Source organism: Oncorhynchus clarkii, chromosome 19 (genome assembly GCF_045791955.1).
Source record: "Oncorhynchus clarkii lewisi isolate Uvic-CL-2024 chromosome 19, UVic_Ocla_1.0, whole genome shotgun sequence".
Lineage (NCBI taxonomy): Eukaryota > Metazoa > Chordata > Actinopteri > Salmoniformes > Salmonidae > Oncorhynchus > Oncorhynchus clarkii.
The window spans coordinates 36,569,593-36,594,656 of NC_092165.1; the positions used below are offsets into that span (position 1 = coordinate 36,569,593).

The 25,064-nt window shown below is 44.4% G+C and overlaps 1 protein-coding gene across 2 annotated transcripts in view; it reads left to right on the plus strand.

Moving 5' to 3' along the window:
- Nucleotides 1-25,064, plus strand: part of LOC139375101 (diphthamine biosynthesis 6) — an 88,260-nt gene that overhangs the window by 43,037 nt on the left and 20,159 nt on the right. For both annotated transcript variants that reach the window (XM_071116559.1, XM_071116560.1), the window contains exons 11-13: nt 285-414; nt 737-923; nt 20,622-20,867. In XM_071116559.1, the coding sequence (XP_070972660.1) occupies nt 285-414; nt 737-923; nt 20,622-20,867 (563 nt within the window). The remainder of the gene's footprint in view (nt 1-284; nt 415-736; nt 924-20,621; nt 20,868-25,064) is intronic.

The window sequence follows — 25,064 nt, forward strand, 5'->3', positions numbered from 1 at the left end:
CCAGTGTCGGCAAAGGAAAACAAACTTGATGCCAAATCATATTATAAGGGGGAGAAAGGCCTTGCTTCAAGCCCCCTGCCATCCCTGTGCTCTTTAAGGGAGATGTGTACAATGCATGGGATGAAAAAAAAACATGACTCTCAGAACTATGTCAAGGTAAACATAGCTCAATGTGCATTCCCAAGTATCACCACAATCATTTAGCAACCTAAACAGGTTGTGTTCTCCCTACAATGACAAATATTTGTGTGCGTATCTGTAATCGGTGTCTTTGTCCTGTGTAGCTGAGCTGGAGAGGAGAGGCTGGCAGCTGAAGCATATTGTTCTGGTTCACCTGTATGTGAGGAACATGGAGGACTTCATTTCACTCAACAAAGTCTACACCACCCACTTTGGCGTAAACCCCCCTGCCAGGTACCATAATGGACCAGTAGGCTGCCTCTATATTGTCTAGAGCGGTTTCCCCTCCCTGTCTCCTACCTCGTATTAATGTTATTTACACACACCTTTCCTGCGTTCTTAGATCAGAGCAGATGAAGGACAGGGGATAAGGAGAAGAGCATACAGACTATTTAGCACCCTTAGACTGACCCCTCACCCAAAAAGCAGAGACAATCACATATCCTCACTAAATCCTTCACTGTCAGTAAACAGTTGATGAGTGTACAGGTCATATCATCAGGCTCTGTTCATTCATGTCCTCCCCTCATCTTTATCCCTCCCTCCACCTCTCAAGGGTGTGTGTCCAGGCACCTCTACCTGCCGGTCAGCTCCTCCAGATGGACTGTCTGCTCCACGACTGGCCCCCGGAGCCACAGGAGGCCCAGCAGGAGGCTACCTTTCACCACAGAGAGGCTCTTCATGTCCAGAGCCTGTCCCACTGGGCTCCCGCCAACATCGGGCCCTACAGCCAGGCCCTCAGGGTAAGAGACCCCTACGGGAGGGGAGATGGAGGGGAGGGTGGTGGGATGGATGACTGGGTTGGGTCTTTTAGATTCCAAGGAACTTAGTAGAAACATGGAGAGGGGGTGTGGTGGTTGGGTTGGGGATATATGTGTGCCTCTTTAGATTTATACTGGGGACTAACAAGCATCAAGAGGTTAGGGGGGAGACTGATGGCTAAGTGGCTAGATGGGGAAAGACAGTCTTGTGTTTCTAGGGGCTTACAAGGAGCAGAGTGGTGCATAGAGAACTCTCAGTGAAAGACAAATCGATAAGAATGGTTGATCATTCCAGGGATCATTATAACTAGCTACAACTTTGTTGTTTGAGTCTGACGAGGAACTAGAAACAAATACATAGCCTTTGAAATCCGACTAGGATACAAAGCTGTGATTTCACTGAAGTTTGTAGTCTGAGAGTGTGTATTTGTCTGCACTTTTGTAAAGTTTGGAGAATGTAGCCTTGTGTATGTGGGTGTGTGTATACGCGTGTCTATCTACATCCGCATTCGTGTGTGAAGTTTGTAGGATAGAAGGTTTTTTCTTATTGTTTAAACACACCGACTCAGCTCAACAGGAGAGAACACAGGAAGTGAGTGTATCCGTGGTTGCGTGGGCGGCTGGTGCTGTCTGTTTACCCACTCTGTACTGGGGATTACACTTGTCAAGTTACTGTCAACAAGGAAAGTGTCCATCTCATCCACAACGACCTTGATCTCCCATCCAAAACCTCCGATGAGTAAGAACACGTGTGTATGGATGGATGGTTGAGGTAGAACCGTTGAGTGTTGGGGATAACTTACAGAGTAATGATATCATGCTGTGCACACTGTTGTTGATCTCATAGAAGGATAAGAAGGTTCAGACATTTTAGGGGATCAATAAAGTTATAGCTGTTATTATCGACATGAATAATTCAAGCCTCAGATTGTTAACTGAGCCTTGGATGAGCATGTAGTGCAGGATGTGTATTATTTTATCCTACTCTAATACTACGCTCAGAGCCTACGCTTGTACCGTAGACCCTTAGTGACATACAAACTAACAGTTATATGTCATTTCGCCTTTAAACAACAGAAGCATTTGTCTCTCTTAATGTGATTATTCCTGATCATTCAAAATCCAAAGCAATTTCCCCAGAAAACAATGAAATCGGATTTGTTTGCACTGAACTCTGTAGAATGATCCCAAAGACATTAGCTTGTCTCTCAGCCTGCTGACTCTACCTCCATGCTATACTGGTTCAAATAGAACACAAATATATGAACAACATTTTTTAATTTTTTTTATTTAACGTTTATTTATATTTATTTATTTATGATGCTACAAGCTTGGCACACCTGAATTTGGGGAGTTTCTGCCATTCTTCTCTGCAGATACTTTCAAACTCTGTCAGGTTGGATGGGGACCGTCACTGCATATCTATTTTCAGGTCTCTCCAGAGATGTTCGATCAGATTCAAGTCTGGGCTCTGGCTGGGCCACTCAAGGAAATTGAGACTTGTCCCGAAGCCACTCCTGCGTTGTCTTGGCTGTGTGCTCAGGGTTGTCCTGTTAGAAGGTGAACCTTTTCCCCGGTCTGAGGTCCTGAGTGCTCTGGAGCAGGTTTTCATCAAGGATCTCTCTGTACTTTGTTCCGTTCATTTTTCCCTCGATCCTGACTAGTCTCCCAGTCCCTCCCGCTGAAAAACATCCCCACAGCATGATGCTGCCACCACCATGTTTCACTGTAGGGATGGTGCCAGGTTTCCTCCAGATGTGACGCTTGGCATTCAGGCCAATGAGTTAAATATTGGTTTCATGAGACCAGAGTTTCTCTTGTTTCTCTTTCTCTTGTTTCTCATGAGTCTTTAGGTGCCTTTTGGCAAACTCCAAGCAGGCTGCCATGTGCCTTATACTGAGGAGTGGCTTCCGTTTGGCCACTTCCATAAAGGCCAGATTGGTGGAGTGCTGCAGAGATGGTTGTCCTTCTGGAAGGTTCTCCCATCTCCGCATAGGAACTCTGGAGCTCTGTCAACATGACCATCAGATTCTTGGTCACCTCCCATACCAAGGCCCTTCTCCCCCGATTGCTCAGTTTGGCCGGGCGGCCAACTATAGGAAGAGTCTTGGTGGTTCCAACTTCTTCCATTTAAGAATGATGTAGGCACTGTGTTCTTGGGGACCTTCAATGCTGCAGAAATGTTTTGGTACCCTTCCCAAGATCTGTGCCTCGACACAGTTCTGTCTCGGAGCTCTACGGACAATTCCTTCAATCTCATGGCTTGGTTTTTGCTCTGACATGCACTGTAAACTGTGGGTCCTTATATAGACAAGTGTGTGCCTTTCCATGTCCAATCAATTTAATTTACCACAGGTGGACTCCAATTAAGTTGTAGAAACATCTCAAGGATGATCAACTGAAACAGGCTGCACCTGAGCTCAATTCCGAGTCTCATAGCAAAGGGTATGAATTCTTATGTAAATTAGGTATTTCTGTTTTTTATTTTTAATACATTTGCAAATATGTCTAAAAAACTTTTTTTTCTTGTCATTCAAATCAAATCAAACTTTATTTGTCACATGCGCCAAATTCAGCAAGTGTAGACCTTAACGTGAAATGCTTACTTACAAGCCCTTAACCAACAGTGCAGTACAAGAAGAGTGTAGGGGTATTGTGTGTAGATTGAGGAGAATTCTTATTTTTTTGAATCCATTTTAGAATAAGGGTGTAACGTAACAAAATGGGGAAGAAGAGAAGCGGTCTGAATACTTTTGAATGCACTTTAGACTGATAGAGGAGAGGCAGTCTGAGACCAAAACCACCTCCCTCAACCCCCCTCTATCCCACTTTAGGAGATAATGAGTGGGATCCTATTAAAGAAAGGGGGAGGGGAAGAACAGCTCAAATTATATTAAATATTCTGTGGTCTTAATTATTTCCCCTGAAGAAGTTGTCAGTTTGATGTAACAGTCACACAGAGAGAAATTATTCAAGTTTAATTTAGGAATGATTGCATTGTCTTGCTTTATGGTGAAGTCTATTGTTTGAAGTTTTGGGCCTGTTGTTAAATCCCTTCCATGTGGCTGTTGAGACCCACTGAATAAGGCAGTAGGCTGGAATGGCCAGTTTGAGGGTTAGCACTGACAATGACAGTAGGCTGAGTATGGCATGAATGCTAAAGTGGCCAGTGTGAGGGACAGCACATGGCTCCTGACAGGCCTGGCACATTGGGCATGCTAGATCTGACTAGGACTGGGAGCAGGACTGGTGGTAGACCAGAGAGTGTCATGGGAAGAAACGCTTGACGTGGTGGCGTGTGATAGATGTTGGACCGCTCTGTCTGTCTGTCTGCTCCACTTTCTCTCTCCCTAATCTCAGACTAACTGTTGATATCACCTGGCAATCTGACAGATCCCTATCTGCGCTGCTGATGTACAGACATTGTTAACCTTTACGATGCCGTCGCGGCAGGCCCTTTGGGTGTGTTTTGGTTACCATCGTTAAGGTGAAATCAACCGGGAGGCTCACAAAGAAGGGACAATAATTGAATTTGTGGTTTGTTTATGCGTTTTCTGTTACATCCTTGATTAGTTTCTGCTTGGAGGTCATGTTACATATTATTAGCAGTAATATAGGTAATGAGGGTTTTCTTCGGGGGTGACACATTTGATTGTGGTCACTGCTCTGCCTTAAGATACAATACCAGAGATCAGAGTTTCTCTTCCAACCAATTTGTTCCTGTTTTGGTATTTTGATGTTTATCAGTGATTTAATGCGAATTCTCTCCACTCATGCTTTGTCTACATTATTTGCATAATTGAATTATCCAAAATGCCCCTGTTGTATCACATCAATCACTGGTGTAAAAAAGAGCAGTTCCAGCTTTAATAAAGAATATATCAAAGAAAACGTCTACGGTTTCAGCTTTTGAAACCACCCATGCTATTTACAACAACCATCAAGTTATGCCAGGAAAACTTTCTTAAAACTGTCATAAAAACAGATATTACTCCGTTGTTGAGTCAAGTCACTCAGTATCACTCAGCTTCCACAACCACACTGTCCCATTATCATAATAATAATAGGAAAAAGTCCCATATTCTGTAGCATCCACGTCTTTGTAAAGAAAAACCCATTTGTACTCATAACAGATGATTAAGCTTGCGGGTTGCCAGACGGAGAAAATTGACCCTTCATTAACCAGCATGCTAGTTAACAGCAGGAGTCCCAAATGGAATTGGAAAGGAAAGGGGATACCTAGTCAGTTACACAACTGAATGCATTCAACCAAATGTTATTCACCCCTATTCGATTTAGTGCTGCCCATTCTATTCCCCACAATCACAATCCCTTTGGAGCAGCATTACAGGCACAAACACAGTGGTGCCAGATTTACTCCTGAGCTGCAGCAGCAGCATCAGTTGAATGGTTGTTAAACATATCCTCTTTCCTGTGTTAAGGTAAATGGAGCACCCCTGGGATATTTGGTGGGGTAATGATATTCACTGATCAAATTGTAGAAGAGCGTTTGGGGAGCTAGCGGGGTTAGCTTCAGGTTGCCAGGTCAACGCTCTGCTCACCGCTCACCCTTCCTTCACTCCCCTAATTGTGAGTGACATTCAATATTGCGGAAGCCTCTCGCGAGCCTGCAATAGGATTTGCATTGGATTTTGAAAATTGTGAAAGTGGACTCGGAAGCATGGAGGGGAAAGTGGACCTGACGTTGGCAGTTAGCGTCAAAGGGAGGAGCAGAAGCGTGGTGGGCTGTAGAATTTGAATAATCTTCTTAAGGGAGGCTAAATGTGTTAAAACAATGAGTTGAGCTGAGGCTGACCCTCTTGTTGGGGAAGTTCACAGGTCAAGTTAGGCAGAACCTCCCACTTAGGCCTGTCTGTCCGCTCTCTGGTTCTATCTGAAGAGAACATAGGGAGGGATTCCCTCCTCTCATATAAAGATGAAGCACTATATGTGAGGGTTCTCTGATTGATGATTAGGGAGCCAATAGAGCTTCATGACTGACTGACTGACTGACTGACTGACTGACTGAGTTTCAGGTTGGGAGAGGGAGAAAAAAGAAAGCTTAGCTTTTGATCAATAGCCAATATTAAGCTAAGTGCTTTGTTTTATGGCAAGTTGTTCTTCCTCTGAATTTTTCACAGCCATAAAGAGCTTACTTCCACACCTCATTGTCCCCCCCGCCCTTCTCTTCCGTCACCCCTCCCTCCCTCACCCCCCTCACCCAGTCCGCCAGCCAGTGGAGGCAACATGCACCTAAATTACCACAGGAGGGTAATTAGCTGCTCTAAAAGGGAGGCGTCTAGCTTTAGGGGCCCAGAAAGATCTATGCAAGTCAGACGTGTGTGTGCGTGTGTGCGTGCATGCGTGCGTGCGTGCGAGGACATACACAGTATGTACTGATTAATTTGAACGTTTAACTTCATTTTTAATACAACAAAAATAATCCCATAATAAATGTGCGCTCTTTGCAGGGGCCTCTTTCAGGGCCCCTAACGGCTCTCCCCTTCACCATAATATACTAAAACACCCGCTTTCACCTCGCCTCCCTGTCATACTTTATGGATTTCTTCATAAACACGGCCTATACTTCATAAATGTCAACATTTTCGTGTCTATTAACATTACTTCGAAAGCGCTTGATAAAAGAGCAGGGCATGGGTGAAGTAATGCACCAATAATACGGAGTAGCGCTGGAGGCTAGAACAGTAGGGGCGGCTCTCCAATGAGCGCTGGCAGACAATGCAGGGGATGTTATCAGCTCTAATAAAAGAACAAATGATCACTTCCAACCGAGGAGGAGAAGGGAGGAGGAGGAGGAGGGGGCAAGGGGAAAAGGAGGGGGAGAGAGCGAAACAGTTGTCGAGTAATTGAGCTGATGAAAAATGAGCTTTGCAGCTAGAAGGGTTTGATCAGCCGAGAGATTGAAGATGAGGGTACTTTTCTTTTCGTTCAGTCAGTGGCCACAGTTTCCTTGGAGGATGTTATACATGGATTTGTGTTGGAGCTGGAATTAGTTGACGTCAAAATATGTTTTAGTTTTTTCCCTCAGTTGAATATCTGAGTCCTAGAAAAAGTCATACGTTACTTTGTTTTGGAAGGTGGTGATTCACAACGGCTTTTTGGACTGACCGTTGTGGTTAAAGTCCCAAACAGGTCTAACTTCTTGTACACAGATGATGTTCAGAGACGAGACGTCTATACGGACTCACTCAGACCGTACTCATCTTGCCCAAACGTTGGGGTCAACTGTACAATCTTGAGCTTGACAAACATGCCACTCACCTTTCATACCCGATAAGGCCTTACCTGAATGGCATGTCGGTGGTATGCCCCAGAGCCTAGTATTACACACAGACTCACCAGTACAGGATCAGGCATTGGTCTAATAATGATTCACCTATGACTAGCCATGGTTCTCATAGATGAGTGACAGGACAAGTACACTGGGTTCAAAACAGATAGTTACACACAGAGATGAACACGCATGCTCACACACAAACATTATGGGACACGTAGGCCCCTAGTGAGAGTGACTGAGCATTCGTACGTCTCTGTCCCTCTGTGAGTCACCAGAGTGGCTGAGGTAAATGTCCTGTCTCAGTAGCTGGCTGGCTAAAATTACAACCACCACACACTGCACTTGGGGGTCTGGTGGATTTAAGTGGAGAACAACAACAGGGTCTCCACCCCCTCCTTACCCTCGTCTTCCCTAAAACAAGCCCATTTAAGGAGACGGATATTTGCCCTGACACATGGTCTCTGCTCTGGACGTGGTCTCTGTGATGAGGACAGTGGTGGAATCAGAGGACGGGGGTTGGGCGTCTGTGTATATTTGTGTGTGCATGGATGAGTATGTGTGTGTATGTGTGAGGCAGTGACGTGCGGTGAGGTTGGTGGCTGGGTAGGCACCGGCTATTATCAAAGCCAGATTTACTCACAAATAAACCTTGGTGAAGTCTAAGTTCACCATACAACAGATAGCTTCAACAACCAGAGTGACATGTTGACATGCTGTTAACAGAAATTTGCACCAAATATAAATACCAATATAGCCAAGATACGCAAGCGATAGCCTTGACACACTGCTCATCTCAGCTCAGCCATAGGCCGATGTAGCATCCACAGTTACAACTGATAGGTGGCGCTATAAGACGACATTTCATCCGAATAATTTGAAACACAAGCTTAGCCTTTCACAATGGATTTACAATTCTTCCAATTTATGGCGCACACAAACCCACACAAACATAATAATATTATTATCTGAAATATTATTACACACATTTAATAAACAAGGTTCTAATTCAATTTCCAAATCAACGATCGAAATGACTGAATGCAGTTCAAAATGTCAAAAAGTGTCTCATCAAAACTAAATTCTAGATCGATAAATCTAAAACATTCAAAGGCATGTTGTCTATTCTCATGATTAAACAGTAGCCTAACATGAAATTGCTAAATTGCATTTAGCCCTACCTTTACTTGTAAATTAAGTCCATTTGTCTCGTGAACCTCTCGGTGATAGTGCTGTAGAAGTCACAGCAGAACCCTATGGACAGTGCTGTAGAAGTCACAGCAGAACCCCATGGACAGTGCTGTAGAAGTCACAGCAGAACCCTATGGACAGTGCTGTAGAAGTCACAGCAGAACCCTATGGACAGTGCTGTAGAAGTCACAGCAGAACCCCATGGACAGTGCTGTAGAAGTCACAGCAGAACCATATGGACAGTGTTGTAGAAGTCACAGCAGAACCCCATGGACAGTGTTGTAGAAGTCACAGCAGAGTCCCATGGACAGTGCTGTAGAAGTCACAGCAGAACCCTATGGACAGTGCTGTAGAAGTCACAGCAGAGCCCTATGGACAGTGCTGTAGAAGTCACAGCAGAGCCCTATGGACAGTGCTGTAGAAGTCACAGCAGAGCCCCATGGACAGTGCTGTAGAAGTCACAGCAGAAGCCCATGGACAGTGCTGTAGAAGTCACAGCAGAGCCCTATGGACAGTGCTGTAGAAGTCACAGCAGAACCCCATGGACAGTGCTGTAGAAGTCACAGCAGAACCCCATGGACAGTGCTGTAGAAGTCACAGCAGAACCCCATGGACAGTGTTGTAGAAGTCACAGCAGAACCCCATGGACAGTGTTGTAGAAGTCACAGCAGAACCCCATGGACAGTGTTGTAGAATTCACAGCAGAACTCCATGGACAGTGTTGTAGAAGTCACAGCAGAACCCCATGGACAGTGCTGTAGAAGTCACAGCAGAACCCCATGGACAGTGTTGTAGAATTCACAGCAGAACTCCATGGACAGTGTTGTAGAAGTCACAGCAGAACTCCATGGACAGTGTTGTAGAAGTCACAGCAGAACCCCATGGACAGTGCTGTAGAAGTCACAGCAGAACTCCATGGACAGTGCTGTAGAAGTCACAGCAGAACCCCATGGACAGTGCTGTAGAAGTCACAGCAGGCCCACGGTCATGTGGGAGACGCATCCCCAAGGCCCCCTTCGGTTCCATTTTCACACTGAAACAAAAAGTAATTCCCATTCCATCCACAAAGTAAAGTAAATGTCCATAATGTGTAAAAGTCTGAGTAAAAAGTATTAATTGGTAATGATATTTCAGACAAGTGGACAGTCCAGTACTCACTGTTCGTCTGCCCGACAGCTAAAATAGTTTGAGGTGAAGTATGGTGTCCATTTCTCAGGTTGTTTTTGCTCGCTAGCGTTGAGTTTGTTCAGTTCAAGAAATGTGAGCGACAAATGATGTAAACACGACCTAATGTACACAGCTTACCCCAGTCAATACCCAACATGTTAAGGCAATATGCAGGTGCAACACAGGAGGTTGGTGGCACCTTAATTGTGGAGAACGGGCTCGTGGTAATGACTGGAGCGGAATCACTGGAATGGTATCAAATACAGTGCCTTGCGAAAGTATTCGGCCCCCTTGAACTTTGCGACCTTTTGCCACATTTCAGGCTTCAAACATAAAGATATAAAACTGTATTTTTTTGTGAAGAATCAACAACAAGTGGGACACAATCATGAAGTGGAACGACATTTATTGGATATTTCAAACTTTTTTAACAAATCAAAAACTGAAAAATTGGGCGTGCAATAACATTTGTAACGATAATGTATGAGTTATTAGCCAACGAACTTTAGCTAATATGTTTTCTCTATAGTTACAAATTAGACAACCCACAACATACATGTTAGTTACTGTACTCTATAGCTAGCTAGCTTGATTGTTTGATATACGGTTCTTCCACATACCTCTTTTGGACAGCTTTTCCCAGTTTTTTCTTGACCCTTACGATTTGTATAGGGTTTTCCCGCATCCCGTAAGATCTTCCTTTGCCTGTCTTTCCATTCTTTTTGTTTTGTTTAACGTTTCTTTCCCACATTTCTGCGATTTTCATCAGCAACAGAAAGGTTGTGCGCTTGTCCGTCCATTCTGAGTGGTGCACATAAACGGTTATTCCACAAGAGCCTATCTTTAAATGTAAAATTAGCGCGTGGAAAGCTTGTGAAACCGGTTCACTATAGAAAAAGGGTGTCCAATAATGATTGTTCATGTATATCTCATTTTTTTTGTAAATGTCACAAAAAAATGGTTCTTCGTCTGTAGGATTCAATTTTGCATATTATTTTCATTCTTTATTTGGCTTTTCAGAACCGGATCTGATGAGGAGGCATTTGTACAAGGGGTGTGAGGGGGTGGTAGTGGATAGTAGCAGGGCTGGGTGGGACTGAGATGGGGTCATTATTTATCCCCCCCACCATCACACACACACCCCTCCTCTCCCTGTTGTGACCCCATGGAGGCTGAGTGCCTGTGGCAGCAGTCATTTCCAGGAAGAAGAGGCTGTGTTAGGCAGGCAGCACTACCCTAGCCCACTCAAGCCCTGCCTCGGCCACGTGGTTTGGGAGGCTGATATTAGCTAATATCGGCCCAGGACATGGGAAGGACTGGATCTGTCACAGTGCATTGGGCTCTCACTGTGTTGGGCCACTGTCACCCTCCTTTCTCTACCCATGACACACACAGACACAGACACAGAAACAGCCCCACACACACACAGGTCTTCATTAATGGGTCCTGCCTTGACAACTGATCCTGATTGGCTATGAACAACTCTTCATGTATTATTGGTGTCTGGCTGGCTTGGTTCATGTAAACCTCCACACACATATACCACACTCACACACACACCTACACACACTATGAACAGAGGCATAGACCTCCACACACATATACCACACTCACACACACACACCTACACACACTGTATGAACAGAGGCATAGACCTCCACACACATATACCACACTCACACACTCACACACACACACTGTATGAACAGAGGCATAGACCTCCACACACATGTGCACACACACACTCTAGCCACATGCCCCAGTGCAGTGACCCTTACACGCCCAGCCAGTCACTGGAGATCAGAGATGCTTTCTCTTCTGTAGTGGTTGGCCTTTTTCCCACTCCCCTGGTACAGTCAGTGAAACCATGTCTAGTGTTTGTTATTGGCTTAGAGAAGTGAACACAATTACTGATCTCCATTTCTATTTACTTATTAACTCCATTGAATTGAATAGAAAATTCAGTGGATGAATATTAGGGGGAAAAAGGAAAATTAATACACATATTTAGCTGTCAGTACTCAGGATGTATGGATGTGATAGATTCATTTAAGGGCTTTAATGTCTGTAGGAGTGAGTGAATATGCGTGCGTGTGTGCGTGTGTGCGCGTGTGTGTGCGTGTGTGTGTGTGTGTGTGTGTGTGTGTGTGTGTTTGTTTTTCTCACTATAGTTGCTAGTTACCATAGTAATAGACTGGTCATACATCGTGCGTGTGTGAGAGTCTATGTACTCTTAGCTTTGTCACTGTTGATCAGTCTAAAGGAGGACATTAAGGGAATAGACCAGCCATGTCACAAAAGATGTTTGATTAATGCTACGTAACAATGTCAAAGCCAGAGATGCATATTAAAACCCTCAATCCATTTTTACTATCCAATCACAAACACTGTTCCAAATATTGTTTTTCTTTGGTATGAAATTCCACGAGAATATTGTCCCCTTTTTTTAGCATTGTAAAATGGGAGTGGCTCTGTTTTATTGTGTGGTATAAATAGCAGAGTAACAAAGGCATACATAAAAAGAAAAACGGCCAAGCTGTCCAGTCCCATCACTGTCTGAGGAATGGGAGATGTATGACCAGTCTATTACTATGGTAACTAGCAACTATATTCAGTGATGCCCGGGTGTGTTTATTCCCCCTGCAGAGACGAGTGGGCATAGCTGACAGGACTGGAGTGAACAGACACACAGACAGACAGACACACAGACACACAGACACACAGACAGACATACAGACACACAGACAGACACACAGACAGACACACAGACACACAGACACACAGACACACAGACAGACAGACACACAGACAGACACACAGACAGACAGACAGACAGACGAAAAATGCTCCTTCTCAAGGTTAGAGTTTGGTAGACAGGTGCACACTCACTACAGGGTGGATGCCAACATACAGTATAGTATCTATATGGTTAAAAAATAAACACAAACCAACCTGGCTTAGCGTACATAGTTCCACACAGCACAATGCAGGCAGGCTACTTGAGTAGTACAATCTAGTCTAATAAAGGTTAACAGCCACAACACAGAACAGCCCAGCACTAGCCTACACACTGTGAATGTAGCTAATACACTGTATATAAGCACACAGGAAGACAGGACAGCAGACAGAGTTGAATAGAGGTGCTGACAGAGAGATAAAGGGATACATCATACATAAGCGGAAAGAGCACAGTAGTAGTGTGCCCTAGTAACAAGAATCATCACCTTGAGGTTAATATACTGCTTAGTGTGTGAGTTCCAGAATGCCACAACTGACTATATATTTTGGTGGTATTGGTTATTTCTAGACTTTCTATGACTGTGTTGCTGCTATATTTAATTTTATATTTTTACTATATTCAAAGTGACAGTAAGTGCTTCTGGTGGAAAATGATTGTTAGGTTGTCGTCATCATACGACGGTGGATGAGCATCGCAGTTTTGTCTTCATTTATTAGGGTGATTTATTGATGGCACAGGGAAAAGTTAGCATTTATGTCCCATTGACTTCTGGCCACTCACCTTTTCATGAATTTCACATTGAGGTGGTGGGCACGGTACAAAGCCACGGTAACTTTTAACCTGGGTCACAAATTTTTCAACAGCCATTGCCATTTGAGTACACTTTACAGAGGTGTTGTGGATGAATTATAGACAGTTTCCTGTTTTAAGCAAGCGCTGCGTTACTGTGGACATATAACCATGTTCGTCTTTTTCCAGATGTATTATTGATATGGTTGAATTTATTATGTAAGTATCTGTCACATACTATAGAATGTTAGTGGGCTTTTTGGGCTTTTAGGGGGAAAGAGAAAAGTACAAATATAGTACTTTATGTTTTTTTTATACAGTAATTGTTTGATTTTTAAGTCGAAACTTCGTAGTTCAATGTTTTATTCTATACATTATCAACAGCTTAAATAAAATTTTTAAAAAGCCAAGAAGGATAGAGGAACAAGTTCGACACTTTTTTTCAAAATAGGAACCGAAATTGACCTGAAGAATTTAATCAGATCCTGAATTTGTAACTGCAAGAAATATTGATACAGCATTTTGAACATAAAAACCATTCAAATAATTTCCAGAAAATGACTTCCTTTCTGTCATTCCATTGACCTTAATTAATCCCCCTTTCCTTCACTTGTATGGGATTTATTTTTTATCGTTAAAAACATTTTGTTGTTGACCATAACACATCTGAGAGTAGGTAGAATATATCTGGCCATACACACTGTATAAAGTGTAGGCCTACAGTGAGAATGCTTAGCCTCATTCCCCTACGACCACAGCCTTTTCCATGCAGTCATACTGCCATCTCTTGAAAGGAAAGGGAACTACCACAACCAATCCTCACTGGGACATTCTCTCTGCCTCTCCCTGTTTGTCTTTTATTCCTCTTGCCTGTATTTGTATTGATGTCTACTGTACTGCAGGTTGTCCACTCGCTTTAATCAGAGGTCCTTTAGTGCAACCTTGGTGTGGCTGGACCCTATCTGCTACAGTAAATGATGGCTGGACAAGGCGATGTGGTAGGACTGGCCTCTACCTCTCCAGACCAGCGCCTTTACCAATGAGACAGCCTCACGTGTCACCACAAGTCACGGGGGAGACAGAGTGGACATCACTCACTGTGTCACCCCCCCCCCCCCCCCGCCCCACACACACACACACTCGCACACACACATTAATACACAACAACAACACACACATAAATGACATACATAGAACTGACTGATATTGACCAAATAAGATCATCCAAGTGATTTTCCAGATATAAGATGACATTTGAGTCTTGATTTCAGGTGCGCAGGTTAGGAGTTGACCAATCTAGTCTTTTATTTTGACTGTGAATAAAAGGTAAATAAATCTTGCATGGGCCACTCTGTAAAAGACAGAAACAATGTATGACTGAAAGAGGTGGTCACAGCTGGAAAGGGAGAATGAACGGGGGTTGAGGGTTGCAGTTTCAACATCATTCAATCAGACAAACATGCCCCTCAGCTGAAACAGCGAAACCCTTCCGATTCTCTCGAATTAGGGAGATTAGTGGGAAAGCGCATAATGCGGGATGATGGAATTTGTCATAATTTGCATTGTCCTGGAATGATCCTGTTTGATAGAGCGACGCATCGAGGAGCTTGTCATGTCCCACGGGCAGGTCATAGAAGAAGCTTGGCAGAAATGATTTTTGAGATATGTGCATCAGTCGTAAAAGCCTCACAACCAATTTGTCAAAAAAATCTGAGGTCGGGACAGTTGAAGGCACCAGGGCATTTTGCTTTAACGCAAAAATAAAACATGCTCTTCTATCACTTCAGCAAACTCTGATGGTCTGGGCTACCACACTCTTCATTAACATGTACCTTTTATCAGTTTGACTTTTTATATTATACAAGATTTTTTTTATTTAGATTTTATTTTTTAAATTATTTGGGTTGAAGTAAATTAAAGATAAAACACAGCAATACGTCAATTCTAATATATTTATTTTTGTCAACCGAAATGTTCAAATTCTAAATGATTTATTTATTTGCTCCTGTGTTGTGGCGTGTGGATGTGCGTGAGGAGGGTGTCTCCCACAATAACATAAAGCAGTCCCTTCTGACCTTGATAATACTCCACAACGAAGGCTACAGACAGACGAGTAATCAGCATAAAGTTGACCAGAGCCGACGTGACAGTGTTACTTCTCCACCCGGGCATCTCTGGAACGGGCATGTCGAGGGCAGACAGGCAGGCAGAATGGAAACGGCACAGTGAAAGCGAGAGAGGGGCCAATGTCACGTTTTGTCTTCATAGTGTCTTTTCACGATTCCTGATTATTTTCTTTCTCAAATATTTGTTCTGGTAATAACTATTCTATTTTGAACATATGTCCGTAGGTCTTTTTTGTCTCCATATGCAATTCTGGACCAGAGAGGATGCTTGAGAGATCCCCCATGTTTGCCTTTCTTTGTGAGTTTCGTTCGGGCTATTTATGTCGCCGTTTAAGTAACACTGATGTTGTGTGACAGTTGAGCATACAAGGGTTAGGCTCAAACTAGAGCACAAACTGAAAAAAGGGACATGGAGGATTAATAAGACGAGGAAATTTAAAAAATACAATTTAGTTTTCTTTCAGAAGAAGCCTTAATTAAGAGAGACTAAGATGGTGAAAGATACAAGAGAAGGGGAGAAAGGTTTTGGTTCTCCTGAACATGTTATATTTCTATAAATGAGGTGTCAGAAGCCCCAGAATCTCCTCAGGGCGTAGCACAACATGAGCCCATCTCTTATCATTTCTTATTCGGAGACGTGATGCGCTTTGAATGCACTAATGCTGAAAGAGCCCCACAGACTTGAAGCCAGTTGAAGATGGAATCACAGCACACAGACCTGACAAACTGACATTCACCGTGGAAGGATTAAACAGTTATTCCGTATCAAATCCAAAAAGCAGAAATAATATATGCACTTAAATGCGTGGAAAAAACTTCTTCCTTGATTCGCACATTTACAACTATTTGCCAACCTTTAAATATTCAAGGAATATATACAGGAAAGAGATTAAGAGTTTTGTGGCATGAAATAAGCATGTTCCTTTAGAGACTATGAGATTGTGAGGTTTAGAAGGGCGATTCGTTCTAATACAGTTTGATAGGTGTTATGACATGCCTTGCTCCAGTGTTCTAGTGATTGAGTCATTCAATATCCCCCCCTGCCTTCAGTCCAAAGTACTACATTTACCCATTTACTGTGGGCCCACTGTTAACAATGTAACAATGCTTCAAAGATTCAAAAGCAAACATAATTCTGTTACCAATTTCTACTCCCATTATGCTGCATTTAGTCATACACTGTTTACTCTTTTCATTTTGTGTTACGTGTTTCCTTCCTGCGTTAGCCAAAAGTTACAGCATATTAATTTGATTCATTTTGTACATTTGTATTATCATTCCCTTAGTTAAATTACGCACAAGGGCTCAATGGGAGATGTGAATGAGCATATCTGATAAGCAGGCCATGGAGCTGTTCCCCCTCACCCTGTCCTTGGACCAGTGAGAAAACCTGACTGTTTATCAATACCAAGTCACTTTACCTGCACTGGCCCAGTCTGGTTGGTCTATACCCAGCCCTGCTAATGACACAGAGTCAGACAGTCATTCCGCAGAATTGAGCCCAATGAGTTACTTTACAACACCAATGTAAATATAGCCTAGCACCCTAGCCTGTTCACGCCTTGGAGGTTTCTAACTAAAACAACAATTAAGAAGGCCTCAGACACGCTAGGCGTGTTACAGGAAGCAGTGAAGGCTTGAGAGCGGATGGATTCATCCATGCAACCGGTTCTAGTGTTCCAGTGTTCCAGCATTTGCATACGTGTTACTGTCTGGATCCTTGGGGCTCAGTGACCTTTTGACACGTCATTGGGTTTCTGAAAAATGATGGTGTTTAAGCCATGAAATAAAGGTTGATAAAGCATGAAGCCAAAACACAGATTCAATTAATGCTAAGCAGGCAGCGTGTGTCGCGGTGGCCTCCGACGTCTCACAGAGAGGATGTTTGTGTAGCTTGTAGGGAAAATAAGGTCTGAGACACATTTAGTGTTAAGCCAGACTAATAGATTTTGTAACCCTGAGGTACAATATTCAAAACTCGGCTTGCGCGATAACTAAATATGCATTTTCAGTAAGACAGGACACAATTGAAATATCAGATTGAAAAACATAAGCTAGGTTGTACCTTTACCCGTTTAGGGTCAGGATATCTGCAATTGCAGTGAGAGGGAGTGGAGGCTTGGTATACCATTCACCACGAACACACCTTACTATTGATTTAACTGTGAAATATTTAATACCGCGTGTCCTTTTCTCACTGGGCCATTTAGACTCCTAAGGTTACCGTTTGAAAAATACTTGACTTGTTTATAGGAAGTTTAATGTAATATGCTATTGTTTGACCCTTATGAATATTAACAGTCTCATCTCTGGCCTATTAAAAATGCATGCGGCATTGTGCTTGTTGATCACGTTTAGGACGCCCATGCAAATTGGACTGTCTTCCCTGTCAGTGCAGGAGATAAATAATGTAGCTGTGTTGTATATTCAGGGACACACCATTGACAGTCAATTAACAAGTTTGATTGGTGTGTGAACTCATTCTTTTGAACTGTTAATTTTATGTAAATAGTATTCGTTTCCCTTTTGCCTCCACTCTCAAGCCGATCCCTCGTTAACCCCCCCCCCCCCCCCCCCCCCCCATGCGCCAGTAGTAACCTGAGCTGGAGCTTTAATAATTGATCATCACACACCTGCTTGGTGGAAGCTATGGGGAGTTTGTCTTTAACAGTCAAGGGGGCATGCGCTGGCCTCTTGATATTCAAATCAACAAATGGTAGTCCTCCTTTTTTGGAAGTCAAAATGTGGAGCTCTTTTTATGGCTTGTTACGAGGTCCTCGCCACCCGTCTGACTTTATCAAGGCTCCTCAGATGGAGGAGATATGATGGCCCTTGATGGCTCATAAATGGAATGCCAATGACGATTTGTTGTTGACGTCGACAACAACTCAGGCTTTCATGTTACGCTGCAGACCAGACATAGAGGTATGGTTCGCGCTTCCACAGATAGTGCTCGCAGGTAAATGATCAGGTGGTTGATCCGGCCGTTTGAAAGACGGGAGGCCTCCATCCCCCTCCCCTCCCCTCCTCCCTTGCGTCCTCTCTCTCATCTCCTCCTCTGTCGCGGTAATTTGGAGCAGCAGAGGCAGATGCTGAAGATTCATCAAAGTTGACAAGTGAACCCAGGAGCTAGGAATCATGGGAAACCCACATGGAAATGGCTGTGGCCATATCCCCCTCTAGCAAAGAGCTTTATGTTGTTCTGTTATTATCAAATCAAATTCTACAAACTGCTGATTTTGTCATGGTGAAGAAAAACCTTTGTGTGTGCTGCAGCAGTATTTCAAAGCGGCATCACACTGCCCTTGAATGTCCAGTAGTAATGTCCACTATGGTGCATTGATGTGTACTGAAAGTACAGTGTAACTCAAAACATATGCACCATGTTATCCTGCGTTCATCCCATAGCTTTGCAATGCTTCTTATCTGCATATATTGCTCATTGGAAATTTGATTAGGTAATAAAGGCTACTTTTTTGTAAACGCAATTTCCCCTGTCTCATTGATGTGGACTCGATATCTCAGATAAGCCTAGTAGGTGATTGGACTGTAACGCATAGAACCTTAGGGCGGTGGGGTTTAGACAATTGGCCTCATTTGCTACTAACAAAGTGAGCAAGGGTACTGACTCAGTGGAGGTGAAGAGGGGGTTGGGGCGAAGTGCTAAGCCTTCAGTAATACCACTGGTCCACACTTGGTAACCCTTGTAATCTGGGGGAGAAATACGATACCCATGTATGTACGTATGGTAATCGGTTAAGGACCCTGCTCTCACACCATGTATCAATTGATTTTGGTCTCCTTGATCCCTCCGGAGGTCAGCGTCTTCACAGACCCTAAAGGTCTCTGCTTAGACCACCAATTAACACCCTGTCACAAGCGGCTGTTTGCATTGACTAGGAAGTGGCACGGTGGCCACATTTTTGATATCCTAATGTAGCTAGGTGATGGGTGTCCAGGGACCTGACCTCTCCACTGGTCTCATTGGTCCCCACGCATCCTTCTGCATTAATCGCATGGATTTCTTCAAGCTTAAATTATTGAGCTTAGGAACTTTGTCGTCTAACAGGCCGTTTATCTGGGAATCTCAGCGTATTATCGCGTGGCTAATTATGCTCATGAATAAGACAACACAGACAGACCCCTATTTGAACGGATCTGCTCTCACGCATGCTAAGGCACCTGCTTATCTTCCTGGTGGGAAATGTGTATTATTGGTGATATGATACATTGCGAAAAAAGATGGAACTTAGTTGATGCGCTTATCAAACAAGGGCTGATAATTGATGTTCATTTCGGACGTTACACCTCACTGATGTCTGCACTGTGTTACTTTGACAGGACTCAGGTAGAGTTAAGTTAGTTTGATTCGGAAATGAACGGCACTTCTTTGCAGGTCGAACATGTTTTTGTTTGTCTGTTTTCACGTTCAAGTTGTGTCAGGTCTGTGTTTGCAGTTTGCACTCTATAGCTTTACAAAATAGTATATTTTTTCCATTGTAGTCCTCCATGAGGTGTGTATATGTTTGGAAATTAAATAAATAAGTTAGCCTCAATTCTATATCGAACAGCCCAACGTCTTCACCAGCCATTTGTCCGCTTGAGAGAATGACTGCATTTATCATCTTTGACCAGTAGCCAGTTCTGTGGGAGTGTGTAATTGAGTTTCAAGCGATGGATTGAGTTTGAGGAGAGATTTATTCTCTGAAACCAGGAGTGTGTACATAGGCCACATGGCCAAGCAGAAGCACAGCCATCCTATAGGGCAACTGAGAGGGAAAACATTAACCCCTGGAAAGAGCTTTGGTTGACCGCTGCCAGGATGAGACTGATGTCAGGGTGAATGAGACTGATGTCAGGGTGAATGAGACTGATGTCAGGGTGAATGAGACTGATGTCAGGGTGAATGAGACTGATGTCAGGGTGAATGAGACTGATGTCAGGGTGAATGAGACTGATGTCAGGGTGAATGAGACTGATGTCAGGGTGAATGAGACTGATGTCAGGGTGAATGAGACTGATGTCAGGGTGAATGAGACTGATGTCAGGGTGAATGAGACTGATGTCAGGGTGAATGAGACTGATGTCCGGGTGAATGAGACTGATGTCAGGGTGAATGAGACTGATGTCAGGGTGAATGGAGCTGAACAACCATCCTGTATGAGTATAAGTTCCTGTTTAATCACATATATGGCTCAATTCCATTGGAAGAACCAGGGGGAACCAGAATGAAAGTGAACTAGTGAGAACCATGAGGAACCAGAATGAAAGTGTAGGGAGAACCAGGCACAGGGTTCCATAGTTACACCATGAAATAGGCTAGCATCAGCTTAACTAACGTGTGATTGTGTGGTACCTTTGCCCCTTTACAGGTGGATGAGGCAGTGTTCTGTGCAGGCCAGATCGCCCTGGTGCCTTGTACCATGCAGCTGGTGAGGGCTGGAGCAAGGACCCAGGCCTGCCTGTCCTTCAGCCACATAGAGAAGGTTCTGGAAGCAGTGATCAGCAGCCTTACCCTGGGCCATGTGCTGCAGGCCCACTGCTACGCCACCCGCAGCCAAGACATCCCTGTCATCAGAGCAGTCTGGGACAGCAAGCTGAGGGCCGCACAAGAGAAGGTGAGCTATTTGATCAACTATTTGTCCTTTGTATAAATCCTATATATATTTCCTTTTGTGAATATGATCAATAGCATAAATAAATTGAATTAACCTCTACTCACACAGAGTAGGCAAAAAAACAGCATCTGTGTGTGCTTCCATCTCCGTTTGAATAAGGGAGAAAATGTGATAGGCATATTAGACATGCAGCCTTGAATTCTCTATCAGAATTTAATGGGCAAAAAGTGGAATTTCCAAATGAGCCAAAGTCCCACCCGCTCTCCCCCTTCAGATACTCAGAGCTCTGTTGCTGATATTTACCAGTGAGTGTGCTCATGAAAAGTTGATGATGTGGGAAACACTGGTGTCTTTGATAATATGGAGCTTGGCACAGAAGCAGATGTCTTCCGTTAGAACCTCCCTAATCCTTTATCCCCCCTTTTGGAGTTAGGCTGAACTCTCTGAGCAGCTTATCCCCCTCCAGTCCATGCCCCCACCCCAAACCCCTCTCCCCTGCCACAGACCCTCATCCACATGGCTAATAAGGGCACCAGGCTCCCCAGCCAGGCCTGCTCCTCCCGCGGTAATCTGCCAGCCCTGGGGGATAAGGGAGCAGGGGAGAAGGGAAGAGCCCACCTCCAACATGTGTCTCAGACTCTGTGGTGGGAAGTGCAGTGGGGGAACTCACTAAAAGTGCAAATCAGGGTCTTTCTAAAATGTGCAAAGTGGGGACTCACTAAAAGGGCAGAATGGGGACTCGCTCACTTGCAGGACTTGCCTTCATGATGGGGATAGCAGACTAGATACCCTCTTAAAGCTTACACTGAGTGGACAAAACATTAGCGACGCCTGCTCTTTACATGACACAGACTGACCAGGTGAAAGCTATGATCCCTTATTGATGTCACTTGTTAAATCCACTTGAATCAGGTTAAAGGATTTTTAAGCCTTGAAACAATAGAGACATGGATTGTGTATGTGTGCCATTCAGGGGTTGAATGGGCAAGACAAAACATGTAAGTGCCTTTGAACCGGCTATGGTAGTAGGTGCCAGGCACACCAGTTTGGGTCAAGAACTGCAACGCTGCTGAGTTTTTAACGCTCAACAGTTTCGCGTGTGTATCAATAATAGTCCACCAATCAAAGGACATCCAACTTGACACAACTATGAGAAGCATTGGAGTGAACATGGGCCAGTATCCCTGTGGAACGTTTTTTGACACCTTGTAGAGTGGGGTGCAACTCAATATTAGGAAAGTGTTTGGTACACTCAGTGTAGAGGCTCCACAGAAGAGTCTAGTGACAACTTATTGATAGAGTTGGACCCATAACAAAGTGAGGACCCATAACTCTATTGTGAGGAGGGTAATAGAAATTCATGTAAACTGTTCCCTGGCCCATAGCTGGCCCCTCCCAACATGAGTAAAATAAACGTATCAAACAGGGAATGCAACTAATTAGCATGTAGTTTAGGGACTGTCAGACCATTGACTCACTGAGGTCAAAGCTTAGGGAACTAGTTGGCTACAGCATCAGGGCCAGGTCAATCAGGGCCAGGTCAGATGTGCTCCAAGATGGCCAACATTCAATAAATTGGTGAAAACAAGTCTTTGATGTGTCAAGCGGACTGCTTATTGGCACCTTGAGAGTCCTCTATCTGAACTGGCACTTGAATGAACCCCTCCACAGATTGACAGCTCTGTTAGTTTCCCCCCAAACAGGTTAGTTAACCCTCTCTCAGCCCTTAGACTATCACAGTGGGCTAGCTGGTAAGGGTTACTAACCTCCCACCTCCCCTTTGTGAGGTAGTCTTTGAGTAGCAATAGATGCTGGTAGTTCCCAGCTCCTCCCTCCCTCTCTCTCAGCGCAGGTGGGGTGGGAGGAGAGGAGAGGGTCCAGGGGAGAGAGAGAGGCTGTGGCAGGGGCCTGCTTGCGTTTCATCCTGGGCCTGGTGAAACGGCTCTGTCCCTGGGGTGGGGATTAGACAAAGCGCCAGTGCTCATTTGAAGTGATTGTAATGAGAATATTTAACTCAGGTCAAACACAGATAACACCACTCCTGCAGAGACTGGGGAATAACTCACCCTCTCCTTTATTCACTCACACACACAAGGCTCAGGACTGGCTGAGTGCACCTGCAGTAAATGGGATCTTTATGTTCTTGGTACCTGTATTTTACTGTGTGCTTTTTACCTGGTATTTACTTAGAAGTTCAACTTATAAATTCCATGGTAAAGTGGTCATTATTCAACTTTTTGTAAGATAATGATGTAAACTACAAAGGGTAAAACTCCGGGGCCAGTTTTTGGATGTGGATTGTCTTACCCATTGTCTTTGTCAGTAGCTATTGATTCACACTAGAGACACCTGATGAGGTGGCTCAGCACAGAAACCAGATTTTGACCCATGCAATTAGTTACATAGGAAACCAATAGACCCTGAATCCACCCCTGACTAAAACCAGGCTCACTTTGAATAAAAGTGTCTTCTCTTGTTAGTTTCAACAACTTGACTCCCAGGTCGCACTCACTTTTACCTGACCAGCTCCTGCAGCCTGTCAAGCAACACTAAAACCCTCTTGCCATTAATTTTCAGAGTGACGAATAATAACGGCCGAGAACATTTATCCCGTTTACCTCCGGCGTCGTGCACAAACGTAACCAGCAATCAGAGCTGTGATGAGGTGGGAGACATCAGGCTGCTGAGGCAGAAGGAAGCACAGCCGCGTGGCTCCGTGTTGTTGTTGTGCGTTGATCATTTCTCTAATCAGGTGGACGGGGAAGCTCGCAGGGGTTAATTGGGAGCACGCCGGAGCCGCCTCGCTTGTGAAATCGTATTTATGGCGCGTCGAACCGCGAGGTCAGTGTGTGAGTGTGATGAATAAGGAGGTGTGCATGTAATTGTTAGCCAGTCTTCTCAGTTGGACAACAGGACTGGGAAACACGGCGACTTCTTTTGTGTTGATGCCAATTGATTTTCTCCTAGTTATTAGTTAGGCTAAACCTTTGGTATTCATGAATGCACATTATGTGATGTGTGATCGAATGGCAATTTCCATCATAAGAAGTTACACAAGATCACAGTGTGAAGTCAAGTGCCATGCTATGGTCGTTTTCTGTGTTTGTCTGAATCCTGGCTTGAGTGTTCTGTAGTAGGCCCTCTTTATGGTATCCATCAATCTCCATCTAACTCCATGGGTACCCCCACACACCTAAACATATAGGCCCTTATATAATAAGGGTTCCTCTCACTCCCTCCTGTATATCCCCTCTCCTCCCTTTAACCCTGTTCTGCCCCCTCTCTTCAGGGGGGAGCTGTTAGTGTTAGCTAACCTAACGCACCTCCAACACCACAGCAGCAGTAGACAGGCTTTGGTTTATACAAGTGGCCCCAGGGCTACAGCCAGCCAGCCAGCCTGCAGAGGAAACGGAGAGACGAGAGGGGGGATATTGTGGGGACTGGTGGCCCACTGCTACGCCCTGCCTGTAGAGGGAAAAGAAAGAGAGAAGAGGAGAGGGGGATAATGTGGATACTGGAGGCCCACGTCTCTCAGGTAGCCACACAGAGGAGAGGAGAGCCAGGCAGCCCCAGCCACGCGCTGAAGGCCTCCCGCTGGGCAGGAAATGTAGGGGAACTGCCTAAGCGGCTAGGCCCCATCAGCTCCCTGCTGCTCGCCGGCTTTACACCACTTCCTTATTACGGTGTTTACCGTTCGCCTTTCACGCCTCTCTGGTCCCCAGCCCTACGCCAAGCATCTGTGAGAGAGAAGGAGCGGGGGAAAGGAAGGAGGGAGTTAAAAGAAACATGGTGGAAAGCAGGTCACACCCTCCTTCGACAGTGGCTGAGTGAGTTCCAGATTTTCAGAGTGCGAGAGAGAGAGAGGGGGGTTGTGCCAGTGAGCCAACTGAATGAAGGGATGAAGTAATGTGATGTATTGCATTATGGAGAAACCAGCATTAAAGAGCAGGGCTGCCCCAATCACACGTACATACACACCATGTCACACACACAAACTCTACTGCAGGCACTCAGCTCAGTCATATATCACAATGTGTCACCTCTATATTTTATTGGATTCAGTTAATACATTATTTCTAGTCAGGCAGGGGGTGTCAGGTGGGTAGAGTGCTTTCACTCCTGACAGCAGGGAGACACACTACAACAATGAAGTACTGACTACAAACACAGACTGAAACATCACCACCAACTGAAACA